Source organism: Pongo abelii, chromosome X (assembly GCF_028885655.2).
Source record: "Pongo abelii isolate AG06213 chromosome X, NHGRI_mPonAbe1-v2.0_pri, whole genome shotgun sequence".
NCBI lineage: Eukaryota > Metazoa > Chordata > Mammalia > Primates > Hominidae > Pongo > Pongo abelii.
Genome location: NC_072008.2, coordinates 21,592,660 through 21,606,666, shown reverse-complemented (window position 1 = coordinate 21,606,666; position 14,007 = coordinate 21,592,660). Strand labels below are relative to the sequence as shown.

The following is a 14,007-nucleotide window of genomic DNA, read 5'->3' as shown; positions in this document are numbered from 1 at the left end:
ACTGCAACCTCTGCCTCCTGGGTTCAAGTGATTCTCTTGCCTCAGCCTCCCGAATAGCTGAGATTACAGGCACTCGCCACCACGCCCAGCTAATTTTTGTATTTTTAGTAAAGACGGGGTTTTACCATGTTGGCCAGGCTGGTCTAGAACTCCTGACCTCAGGTGATCTGCCTGCCTCGGCCTCTCACACTGCTGGGATTATAGACGTAAGCCACCGTACCTGGCCAATTTTTAGTTTTTGACATATAAGGGTTGTGAGAGGATAAAGTGGAAACAGTGAACAAAACAAAATACACTGTTCGGACACACAAAACAATTATCATCCATCATTATCTATCACCATCATTAATATCTACTTGTTACAATGTGCCAGGGATTGTTTTAAGTGTCTTGCACTTATTTCACAATAGTCTATGTGGTGGAAACTATCATTATCTCTGCTTTAGAGACAAGGAAACTGAGGTACAGAGAGGCTGGGGAGTCTGCCCAAGGTGGTGAAGCCAGCTTTCAAGCCCAGGCAGTCTGACTCCAGAGTCCACACTCTCAACCACTGGGCTCCTGATTTATGGCTTTATTCACAGTTAGGAAAGTTGTACACCTTAACTTTTCTTATTAGAATATCTGACGACTGTAGATATTAAACTCAAACATTCACTTTTTAATATCTGTTCTAAAAGACTAAGACCACTTTAGCAAACATGTAGTATATGAAATGTAGCTAAAAGAATAACTGGGATTGATATTTTACAAATTCATTTCAATTACCCATCTCTCTTTGAGGCAGGATAGGTAGTCAAGGAATTAACATGTCCTTGGAATTTGGCAACTGTGGCGAATGTATGGTTAACACAATAAGCCCCAGCATTCACACTGTAGTCAAGCTCATTCAAGCACAGCTAGGAAATTTCCCCCGGAGGGAGCACGTGCATTTTGATTTTACCTGTCCTCAAACTAAGCCTTTGCTCATTATAATAGTAAAAAGCACACTCCTCGGTGGAGATTTAAGATGCTAAAGAGACATGCAACGTATGAACAGGCATGTACAGCTACTGTGCACGTGCACACCCAGAAGACCACCCAGAACATGCTTACTAGTAACAGCTCTTCCCACCCCCTTATAAATAATCACGTAAGACTCCCATAAAGGGAGTCTCCCTAGTGCCAGTCTTGGCGGTCTCATCCTCAGGAGCAGCCTGCCCTGAATCCTCTCTCAGGGTGTACTGGCTATTCTGCACCTAACTTTCACAATATTCTTTTTCCTTTGCAATAAATTGCTCTATGCCACATCTCCTTTGCTGTGTATCTCTTGTTTAAGTTCTTTTGAACTAAGAAGAACCAAGGTTTCACAACAGCTGTCAACATCTTGACAACTGTAAGCAGGTGTTGATTCTATTTTTCTCCATGTATCTTTCAATACTGTGCACTATTGACTACGAATTAAAGGTGTTTGACAAGAGTTCTAAATGATTCTATAAATGATGAGGTCATAAAGAAAGCCTAATATTTAAAGAAAAATGTTAAGAAAAGACACTGTAGTTATTGGGATAATAAAAACTCATGGAAACAGCATAGCTATGACTCTAAATTTATCTGTGTATAATTATTACAAATACCAGGAACTTAACTGACAGTTGTAAGCCAAAGACAGTACATAAAACAAAATATCTTTATTCTTGTGGCATTTAAAAATTTGTTTTATTTCTACCCTATTGCTTTATGTCTATATGTAGATACATCTCTAAGCATTTAAAATTTTTATTCATCTGAAAAAATTAGCTTCAATATAATTTATAGGAAGAGGATCTCATCATGACAACATTGTACAATTTATATTGAAGCTAATTTTTTCAGATGAATAAAAATTTTAAATGCTTAGAGATGTATCTACATATAGACATAAAGCAATAGGGTAGAAATAAAACAAATTTTTAAATGCCACAAGAATAAAGATATTTTGTTTTATGTAATATTTTCATTTCGAAACTCAATAAACCATGTTGTAACTGCTTTTAATAATCAAAACTGACTTATTTGTCTTTTTAAATCTCCCTCTCATAGTAGTAATGAGAAAAATGGCCAAAAGTCAGGCACCAAAAGAAAGAGAAGAAATAAGTGGCTTGGATGAGTTTCAAACTAATCATCTTCTGAATAAGAAAGGGTCCAGAGAAATACATTTGATTCGTTGTTCACCTCTGAGAAAGGGCCAAACAGCAGGAGGACATGTAATTCAAATGACTCTTTTTCTGGAACCGTGACAAATATGGCTTTCCATTTCATCAAAACCTTCATTCTTCCTTTTCTCTCTTTTTAAAAATTCATTAATTAATTCTAGAGCTGACTTGCACAGCTCCCTCTCTCCTGCTCAGGTTGCCAAAATGACATTTGCTTTGCTCTGTCTCCAAATGTTGGTTAACCAACAGGAGCCAAAGCAACCTCTCAGTCAAGTTGGTGGAATAAGGCATATTTGGAGACGGTCCAAGTACCCAAATAGAAAAAGAACTCCCTGAGGCCAAGAGGTTTCCCCAGGGATGACCCCAGTCCCTTCCTCTCTATTCGGCTCATGCCTTGGCTCTGATCCAGTTTTGTTGTTTCAATAGCTCTCATTTTCCTTCCTTTAATTTTCTGCTAATTATTGTTGTTTAAAAGCACTTTAGAAGAAAGTTTCATATGGTTCAATCATAACTAAGGTTGTTTCTCACCAGTCCTTACAATGCTTTAGGACTGTTAAACCTAAGAAATTCTAGGAGATTTGACTAATTAGAAAGCTGATAAACGATGTATCCAGTTTATCAGCAGGAGAACAAATCAGTTACCTTTTGCCTATGAGACATGTTCTGTCCTAAAATTGGAAGAACACCTTCTGCGGATATTTCTAAGCTAATTAAATTTCATTAAATCTTGGTATTCTGCCACCGCTTTCTATTTCTTTCCTTCATTTATCATTTAGACATTTACTATGGCTAATTACCAAAATCCTAAATCAAAATCCTAAAATTGGCTTATTTCAAATGTGACTAACTAAACTTACTTAAACGTGACTGAGTTTTAAAACGATACCTTGAATAAGCCATGTAAATTCTCTGTTTAGTACTTCCCCTTTTATATGAATCACAAAAAATAGTTTTATACTTAACTCTTTCTATTAATATTCAACATTTTAGGTTTTTCTTTTCCTTCCTTTCAATTCCCAGTGAAGTGCTGCCCATTGTCCTTTAAAAACAAATTTCTCTAAGTAATTTCAGTTTTAAAGTCATCCTCCTAAGCTTCTCATACCTCTGTTTAGCAATTCAAAATTTGAATGTGGAATAATAAAAAAAAAGCTTTGTTCAGATGTACTTCATCTAGATTTACCTGGACTTAAACCCTGCCTCTGTTATTTATTGTCTACATGTGATACAGAGCAAACTGTATCATTGCAAAATGAGAAAATTAATATCTACTCTATAGAGGTGTGAGAAAAATACCTGGCAAATGGTGGGCATTCATTTCTTTTCTCTTCTAGCTCTCTCCTGAACTGTTTAACTGAATCTGGTTCTTAGCATTTTAAGTTCCCAGATCTACCTCTTTCAAATGAAAACAATAAAGGACCTGTCCAGGGCTATACCTTCCTTAAAAAATCAAGATTTCATAAAGCCCATTAATTAGCATTGTTTTGATTTACTTTACAAGGTTATTTCTCCCAATGATTTCAGTGGAAATTAGAGAAAAAAAGTCAGGCTTTTTTCTTTTTAGAACCACAGACTAAGAGCCAGAAGGGGTTTTAAAGAGTATCTCCTCCTCTCCCTCACCTACATGACTAGATCAAGGCCAAGGTGGTTAAATTTACTCTCCCATCTCTTCAAGATCACTCTCATAGTTATATCTTATGTAAGTTATTTGTATCTGGGTGTTCTGACTTCTAGTTTAATACAATGTTGTATTAGTTTGTAATTTTTCACTCTAAAAATCATGCTTAGGGGACTTCCTTTCCCTTATAACTACTAAAAGGGGACATACAGAAAGGCCAGTCCTTATTGCTATAGATTGAAGTGTTTTAAAAATAAAACTGGACTTTGTAGATGTAACTAAAAGGAATAAAAAAATTTTAGATTATAATTACTTAAAAGAAGTTCTAAATGTAATCAACATTAGATATAGCACTTACAGATTACAATGATGGCATGCTATGTCTGATATGCTGATTTTCATCATACTCCTTCCCAGGAAAACACCCATAAAAGCCACGACAGCACTAGGAACTACAGATAACCAGAATTAATTTGCCACATATCCAGAGAAAACTTACTCTCTAGGATAGATGGCCTCAAACTGAAAAATCAGTGGTAGTCAATAAAGACTTTGCCTTCTGAACAGTTATATAGATGTATGAAAAAGAAAAGCCATAGAAAAAGTTAAACTTGCTTAGAGATCTTAAAGAATATATTATCTGAATTCAATTATTAATGCTAAACTTGCTTAGAGATCTTAAAGAATATATTATCTGAATTCAATTATTAATGCTAGTTGTCAAGATTTCTATTTTCCAAAATATCATTAATTGGTAAATTCATATACAGGGAGAAAGTGGAAACACTATAGCACCAAACTAACATGTAATAGTTGTGTAGTAGTTAAGATATTCTCTAGCCAGTTTCTTGTGTTTTGTCTCAATATCAATTTTTATATGCTTTCTTCCTCTAGACTTATATTTTAAAAAATTTCTCTCTTGGGTTAAATCTAGAACCAATACACTTTTTAATCAGGTGAACAAAATATCAAACATGATTATATTTATTATTACATAATAAAAAAATACAACTCATAGACATCTAGTGTTGGCAATATCCACGTGCTTACTTACCCTTCTAAGAATGAATGTGAGTTATAAAGAATATCAGTTTTGTTGAGCTAACCCACCCTAGGGGAAGGAATAACTCTTAAAACCAGAACAAACCAAAGTAAAACAAACAAAACAAACAAACAAAACACCTACTTTCATGAGCAGGTAACACTGTGGTGTTTATTATAAAACTCTTAAACTTCCTTTAAACCTAAGGAACTTTGGTGGGGAGGGAGGTGAAAGAATGTAATTGAAGCTAAATGAGTACCAAATTAAATTAACTCAGAAGTCACCATTTTCAATTCTCCTTCATTTTCATTTATCTTCATAAAACTTCTTATCATGTATCACAAACTTCCACTACCATAACTCCTCCAGGAAAAAAATACCAAAATGTTCAGTGTCTGTTGAAATTCATAGATTCCCACATTCAGAGGTGGCTTTGTCCACATCATTAGCTCTCTACTGATGGATGGTGGTTTTGATAAACATAGTATCTCTTACCAGCCCTTCGCTTGGTTTGATGTTTGCCAGTTGAATCACTTCCAGGTGAGCAGACTGTGAAACCAGAGGATCTGATGACAGGGATATGATGTGGTCACAGACTCCAGAAAGAGTTTTACACTGGAAGCACAAAAAGAAAAATAGTTGTGGTAAATACGTGTTGTAAGTAATATATAAATCACCTTTTGTAATAACGTTTTTATAAGGAAAAATAAACAGTAGAAGAAAGTAACTGGCATTTTATTCTGTAAAATCTGTACAAAGAAATTCAGGTGAAATGGAAACACATTTACACACAACACACCTATATTCTAAATTATGAGTGTAAGAACTATACGCCAAAATATTCATTAGTTATGGTTATACTGTTTCTATTATTTGATTTACCATACCTACAAAAAATGATGGTTAAACAAACTTAATCTGAGAACCTCTTGATTACAACCATAAGATTGAACTGAACACTATAAAAAATCTCGAAGTCTTTTAATTCATGGTCAGAAAAGTTAAAAAAAAATCTGGCCAAGATCCAGGAAAGATCAATCTTCCAAATATGCTTAACAAACTCTTCCTACTTCTTTATCTAGACTTTCCTGCTCAACTTTGTATAAAGTTTCCCACCTCCTCCAGGCAAAGTCTCAATCCTGCTTTCTCAGCATTCTATGAACAATCTGAAACTGCGAAACTATTTTATTCTGAATCCCTCTGAGGCAGGTACCATGCCCTACTCATCTCTGTCTTCTTAGCTTTTTCCCTCCACCCCCACCTACCACCTACATCAGGTAGACAAATCCTAGAAAATACAAAGCATTCAATAAATATCAGTTGAATGAACTGAAGAGCAAATGAGCTTAAACAATTAGTAAAGTGGCTTTACTAAGGACAGAAAGCTAGTGCTTTTGTCAGGATAAATCCATTCGTGCTAACTGTATGAAATAATAAATGTAAAATATGTGTTACAGCTATCATGGTATTTTAAGGCTTACACATGGCAAAATCATGAAGAAAGTAGAATATGAGTGAAGAAGCTTGAAATACACTGCCCTAAAATATGCTGGCCCTCAGATGCTTCACAGTCTCTCATTGTATTTTACTGAAGCCCGGTTTTCATCATGTGAAACTTTTTTTTTGCTTTAACTATAGGAGGAACTATTATTTTGCAATCAAGGTATTATCATCTATCCATCTCCAACATGTTACATTTGTTCTGTAGCCACTGTTATTAGTCTACTGTGAGGTAGACAGTGTTAATCCAAAATATCTGAGACAAATCTCAGTCAATTTAGGAAGTTTATTTTGCCAAGGTTAAGGACACGCCCGTGACACAGCCTCATTAGGTCCTGATGACATGTACCCATGGTGATTGGAGTACAGTTTGCTTTTATACATTTTAGAGAGACATGAGACATCAATCAATATGTGTAAGATGTACACTGCTTCAGTCCTGTAAGGCAGGACAACTCGAAGTGGGGGCTTCCACGTTAGAAGTGGATAAGAGACAAAAGGTTGCACTCTTTTGAGTCTTTGATCAGCCTTCCACTGAATACAAAATTTAGTCTGGCTCAGTGAATCTGCATTTTTATATAAACAAAGAGGGCAGAGGAAGCAATCACATATGCATTTGTCTCAGGTGAGCCTCAGAGGAATGACTTTGAGTTCTGTCTGTCCTTTGTCCACAAGGTATTTCCTTGTGGGAAAATTGTGAGGGAGGTATGTAGCTTCTTATCTTTGTAGCTATCTTATTTAGAAATAAAATGGGAGGCAGGTTTGACTGACACTGTTCCCAGCTTGACTTTTCCCTTGGCTTAGTGATTTGGGGATCCCGAGATTTATTTTCCCTTCACAACAGTTTCTCCTGTCTGGTCAAGATAATAAGAACTCTCTTTTTATTTACTATGTTCTGTCCTTGGTCCATGGCCTCACTTTGTGCTGGGCTCAGATTCTTTACACTAAAGAAACTGTCATGCTAAATTTCCCTAATTGTGCTAGTGCTGTTTGCATGTGCTTCTCAAGTCTGTACTTTTATTGTGTCTATCAGCCCCTAAAGAGAGACAGCCTCATGGTACCAATACCCATAGAAAGAACATGGGCTTGATCTGAAGACAGTTGTGGGCAATCACCACACTGCCAATGATTGCTGTGTGACTATAAACAAGTTATTTTATATCCTTGAGATTCACTTTCCTCAGATAGAAAATGAAATGAGCTAATAAAGATTACTTTATATGGCTGACATGCTAAGACATGATAATGCATTAAAAAGGTCCAATATGGATCCTATCCAAAAAAGACACCCAATAAATGCTTTTTCCTCCTCTGTTGCTTTCTCAACCCTCAAAATGCTGAAATCCTATTCATGGTATGAATTATCTCATTATTCTTAATTGAATTACCTTGCTGACCATCTTACAATGATCAGTAATTACACTGGTTAGTCTAGCTACATGGCCATGATGGAGAGTTCACATCTCTTTACTCTATCTGATGTTCAGGTCTCAATGCTCTTAGATACAATGAAGGTATTTACTCTGAAAAGCTGCTAGGCAAAGTGCCAACAGGAAGATCATTCCCCTGAAATAGGAAACCCTTCAGGGCCAGCTTTGTGGGAGGGTGACTTGTGCAGTTGCACATGGGCCTACACTTGGTTTTATGCTCTGCTGTTGCTATCCTGGAATTCTTAATTGTTTTTGAACAAGGGGCTTGGCATTTTCATTTTGTACTAGGTCTCACAAATTATGTGGCCCATCCTGGAATCCCATTCTCTGTATTTTTAAAAATTTCTCTTAAAAATATACATCAGCAGCCATGGAGAAAGGACAGAATGGCAGTACTTAACATATAAAAACTGGCTGCGGTTCAAATTATATGTTTGACAGGAAGAAAAATAATGGCAGAATTAAATCTTTTAGCTATTCTTTCCCTTCCCTATGTGGTTATATTTTCACTTTATCTCAAGTGGGGGAGATAACATTGTGAATGCTGAAGGGTTTCTATACAGGATACTTGGATAGCATGCTAATCTGAAGGGTACGAAGTCAGTATGTTAAAAAGAACCCTTGTGGTTTCTACAAATTGAAGCATATTTCAAAAGAGTCCAATATATAAATAGGAAAGTAATGGATGTATATAAATGGCTCTCTGTCTATACATACATATGTATATTTCTTACAACATTCAAGGCCTCATATACCACTCTTGTAATGAGCAACAGTAGCTCTCCTATTCAGGCACTGGTAGTTTTATAGAACTGGGGTGGAAAAAGGAAAGGCAGAAATACCAGACTGTAGACATTTTAGGGAAAAGAAAATACCAATTAAATTCATCATATTAAGTTGCAAAAACGTCTTCTCAGATTCCTCTTGAGTAATTTTGTTTGCCAAATGCTTGCTATGTGCTAGGTGCTGCTAGGAATACAAAAGGTGAGTAAACACATTGACTTTACCAGCAAAGCTATCAGGAGTTAACAGATTAAAGATCTTAAAAAATAGAATTAGAAAAGAAATCTCATTAGAACTTTGCTTCCTGTTTTAGAGATAATATACTAGAAACTTTATATTGTAGCATTTGGCACATAACTAAATAAGGCAATTAGAAGGGGTATAAAATGGTCTTGCTTTACATGCTAATTCTATACTCATTACTGCATCATACATCAAGTTACTGCAGGAAACCACATTAGCAGTACTATAGGAAAGTTCCAGGGAAGTTATTTAACGTATCTTATAAAACCTGAATTTGGTCAATGCTATTCATTAAGTGAAATCATGTGAGATATTATATTATTATAATTTATATTTTAAAACACAATATTATCTATTACTACCTAAGCATATTCTAGAAAAAGAAAATTATAAAATAGCAAGAAAAATACATTTTTATTATAATTCAACAACATTATTATTAATTTGTAGATCACCTACCATGTGTCTGGCACAATGCTAAATACTTCATATTTATTATCTCGTTTATCCTAATAACAACTTCCTAAAGTAGGTATTATAGCCAGTTTAACAGATGTGAGGAGGCGGCTAAATAGACCAAGGTCATTAGCATGGCAGAAGGACTTGAATTCCTAACCATTATTGTGCTAATTCTGTTTCTATGCTTAGCTCTGGACTTTTTTTGATCAATTTCATTTTGTATTGTTTAAAATCAATGTCTACATTAGATGGATGTTATATAACATGTTTAAACTACATAGTATAACAAAATATAAGGCAGGCTTGCAAGTGTTCTTGCAATTTAGAATGTAGTTTAGATAAGGAATATTAGAACTGACATTGTAAAAGACATGGCTGTCTGGGAAAACTTAGAGCAATTTTACCGGCAAAAGGACAACTCTATACTAGCTAGAAGATGACTAGTAACCACAGTTATTATTTGCTATTTTTGCAATATTCATACCAAATTATTTTATTTTATTTTTACTTTATTTTATTTTTGAGATGGAGTCTCGCTCTGTCGCCCAGGCTGGAGTGCAGTGGCGGCTCACTGCAACCTCTGCCTCCCGGGTTCAAGCAATTCTGTCTCAGCCTCCTGAGTAGCTGGGACTACAGGTGCACCCCACCACGCCCGGCTACTTTTTGTATTTTTAGTAGAGACGGGGTTTCATCATATTGGTCAGGCTGGTCTTTAACTCCTGACCTCAGGTGATCCACCTACTTCGGCCTCCCAAAGTGCTGGGATTGCAGGCGTGAGCCACTGCACCCAGCCCCCGAAGTATTTTAAATTATATTTATCTTTATTTCTAAAAATAGAAGAAAAATTTGTACCTAAAATTAAAGACTAGTAAATGATATGCCTTAAAAAAGCTACAGAGGACATGAAATGGAAATAAATGTTTAACTGACTTTCTGGATTCTGTTATAAACTACCCAAGGTTACAAAGGATTAATGACTGAATAACCATTAACAGACAAGGGTAGCCATGACTTAATCTTTTAAAACTGAAGAGTGTCATATGCTGAATTTTATGGTATTGTGTGATTTTTTTTCTCAGGTAGTTTATATTAACTTCAAATATGAATATAATACATCATATTCTCAGGCTGAAATGCAAAGTTTTTGTATTCTGTTCTATACTATCTATCTGCACATACATGCACACACACATATATATATATACACACACACATACACGCTGGTTTACCTAAATATAAGTTTTAAAGGGGAAAAAGATCTGAGCAGAGCATATTTAGCATAAAATAAAGCAACATTTTAATGTGGGGATTCAAAAAATAATAATCCCACATTAAGACATTAACCAATAATAAGATAGCATTCTTTCATTATGTCTGAATAGATTTCTTTCATTATATCTGAATTTATCAGATACTTTTAAGATTAATACATGAAGTTTTAGCTATCATTATTATTATTAATATTATTATTATTATTTTTGAGATAGAGTCTCACTCTGTTGCCCAGGCTGGAGTGCAGTGGCGTGATCTTGGCTCACTGCCACCTCCACCTCCCAGGTTCAAGCTATTCTCCTGCCTCAGCCTCCCGAGTAGCTGGAATTACAGGCACCTGCCACTACACCCTGCTAATTTTTTGTATTTTTAGTAGAGACGGGGTTTCACCATGCTGGCCTGGCTGGTCTCGAACTCCTGACCTCATGATTCACCTACCTCGGCCTCCCAAAGTGCTAAGATTACAGGCGTGAGCCACTGCGCTTGGCCAGCTATTGTTTTTTTAAAAAAGAAATGCAGAAAGTGTTCTAAGTGCTAATAGTAGTAAAAAGCTAAGGGACAGAAAAAAACTCTTATGTCAGTCTGGAAGCACACTTAGGCATTATTGAGCTACTTAAAGTATTTTTATTTGCTTTTCTAAATAAGTGGGCTACTGTTCAATTATTCTTCCAAGTATACTGGAACAAATGAATAAAAATATCTTTAGTTTAAAAAGTCAGAAAATTCATTTGATGCAGGAAAGAACTCAAGGCTGATAAGGTTAAAAAAAAACTTTACAAAAAGAAATTTATACTTTTTGTGTATATACGTATATACAAGGAATAAGAGTATAAAATATAAAATCAAGATAAATTAAGGAAGCAACAGACAGATATACATCTTAAGATGGCAACAATGATGTGAAAGTTACAATTTAAATACAGTTTAAACAATTCAGGCTTATCATCAATAGCATGGAAAATAGTAATGAAAGTTTATTTTGATAAACAGTTGTGTACGTTTAAATATTTATTGATATAAATAATATTTCAATTAAAATGTCTAAAGAATAAAGTATGGGTTTTTTTTTTTTTTTGAAACGGAGTCTCACTCTGTCACCAGGGATGGAGGGCAGTGATGCAATCTCAGCTCACTGCAACCTCCGCCTCCTGGGTGCAAGTGATTCTTCTGCCTTAGCCTCCCAAGTAGCTGGGACTACAGGTGCGCACCACTATGCCCAGCTAATTTTTTGTATTTTTAGTAGAGATGGGGTTTCACCATGTTGGCCAGGCTGGTCTTGAACTCCTGACCTCGTGATTTGTCTGCCTCGGCCTCCCAAAGTGTTGGGATTACAGGCATGGGCCACCGCGCCCAGCCAGTATGTTTTTATTTTGTTGTTTTATTTGAATATTAGTATAATTCAGTATTATAAGTTCTGCAACTCTGTGCCAATGTAGGATGTCATGTGCATTGTATTGGGGGAACAAGGGAGGCTTTGTTTTTTATAAAATATCATACATTTATTCTGATATTAAGTTGTGAGAACTGTAAGTATACGCCTCACTAAATATAGTATGTTTAGTATCTTAGTACTTGACAGATTTCTGTTGAGCTAGAAATTTTGCACTCTTACGATGGTTCCCTAACAAGACACAACTGTTGAACAATCATAGGTAACTTTGAAAGAGTAACATTCAGAAACAGAATTTAAATTAGTATTTAAAATTATTATTCTATATACACATTCTCTAACACAGGAAGAATTTCTTTTATATATATATATATTTTATTATACTTTAAGTTCTAGGGTACATGTACACAACGTGCAGGTTTGTTACATATGTATACATGTGCCATGTTCGTGTGCTGCACCCATTAACTTGTCATTTACATTAGGTATATCTCCTAATGCTATCCCTCCCCCCTCCCCCAACCCCACAATAGGCCCCGGTGTGTGATGTTCCCCTTCCTGTGTCCAAGTGTTCTCATTGTTCAATTCCCACCTATGAGTGATTGTTCAATTCCCATCTATGAGTGAGAACATGCAGTGTTTGGTTTTTTGTCCTTGCGATAGTTTGCTGAGAATGATCGTTTCCAGCTTCATCCATGTCCCTACAAAGGATGTGAACTCATCATTTTTTATGGCTGCATAGTATTCCATGGTGTATATATGCCACATTTTCTTAATCCAGTCTATCACTGTTGGACCTTTGGGTTGGTTCCAAGTCTTTGCTATTGTGAGTAGTGCCGTAATAAACATACGTGCAACACAGGAAGAATTTCTTGTTCATACGAGTACAGAGAATTGAAAGAGAAAAACTTTTTAAACTTGAAAAACTAATGTAATAGAATAAAATTCCAATTTTAACCCAATATTAAAATTATATTTATATACAGCAAAGATTAAGATTTTCAAATAGCTTCAGAAAGCAAATAGTTGCAAGTAAATAAAGGTCATGTGAACTTCATCCCAATAAGGCCTGGAAAACTCCTACAATCCCTTTACATGTCAAACTCTCATGGTGGGGAAAAACACAACAAACATCACCGGCCTTCATTAAGCCATTCATGCCTTCAACAATCACTAAGTGTCTGTTACATGATTCAAATGCCAACTACTACACTCAAGGATTTCATAGTCTGGGAGAGTGTTTCTGCTAATGTATTTGGTTTTGTGCTTACCATCACTGACATTGAGCATGCTGCCCTTGTGTTACTGATAACAGAAAAGAAGCAATGACCCTTAAGAGCCTATTATGCGTTAAAATTAGTAAGTCAAAATTCATGATCTTAAAAGCATCATTTCCTCCTAATTTCTTACATTTTCCCACATTAAAACTTAAAGGTCCTAAAGCTTATTGACAGTGTTAGTCCTGTTACTACAAGCTTCTAATTATTTAAATCATTATATTCACAGAATTTTGAGACAGATGATTTGAAATCATTTTGTTTAATCTTCCTGAATGACACTTGGGGATCCATGAGCGGTTAAGTGACATGCACAAGTCACACAACAAAGTTAACGGAAAAGTCAAGACTAAAACCCAGAAGTGCTGATGCTTAGTCAAATGCTCTTTTCACAATGACATGTTGTTGCCTCTAATCAAAAAAGTATTTACAATAAATAAGACATGAATCAAGTAAGTTAGGAGGCAATATAGTACCTTATATTTAAATTCTCAAAAGAATTGTTTTCATATTTATTCTCTGCTGGCTACTAGTCTCTTTTTGGCTTTAAAAAATACATTTTTTGTTTTTGTTCTTCTTGAGTTGAAATTTAATGATACTGTATTAGGTATCTATAGCTGTGTAACAAATTACTACAAGTTTGGCGGCTTAAGGAAACACACATTCTCTCAGTTTCCACGGCTCAGGAGTCCAGGCACTGGAACCAGTCCCTGGTCTCACAAGGCAGAAACCAAGCTGTCAACTTGGCTGTATTTCTACAGGGAGGTGTAAGTAGGGAAGAATCTGCTTTCAAGTTCATTCAGGTTGTCAGCAGAATCTACTTCC

General features: G+C 35.5%; 1 protein-coding gene across 7 annotated transcripts in view; it reads right to left on the bottom strand.

Annotated features, from left to right (window-relative positions):
• The window catches only part of CNKSR2 (connector enhancer of kinase suppressor of Ras 2), a 287,144-nt gene that overhangs the window by 159,344 nt on the left and 113,793 nt on the right, over positions 1-14,007 (bottom strand). For all 7 annotated transcript variants that reach the window (NM_001132790.1, XM_024240331.3, XM_024240332.3 and 4 more), the window contains 1 exon segment: positions 5,324-5,443. In NM_001132790.1, the coding sequence (NP_001126262.1) occupies positions 5,324-5,443 (120 nt within the window).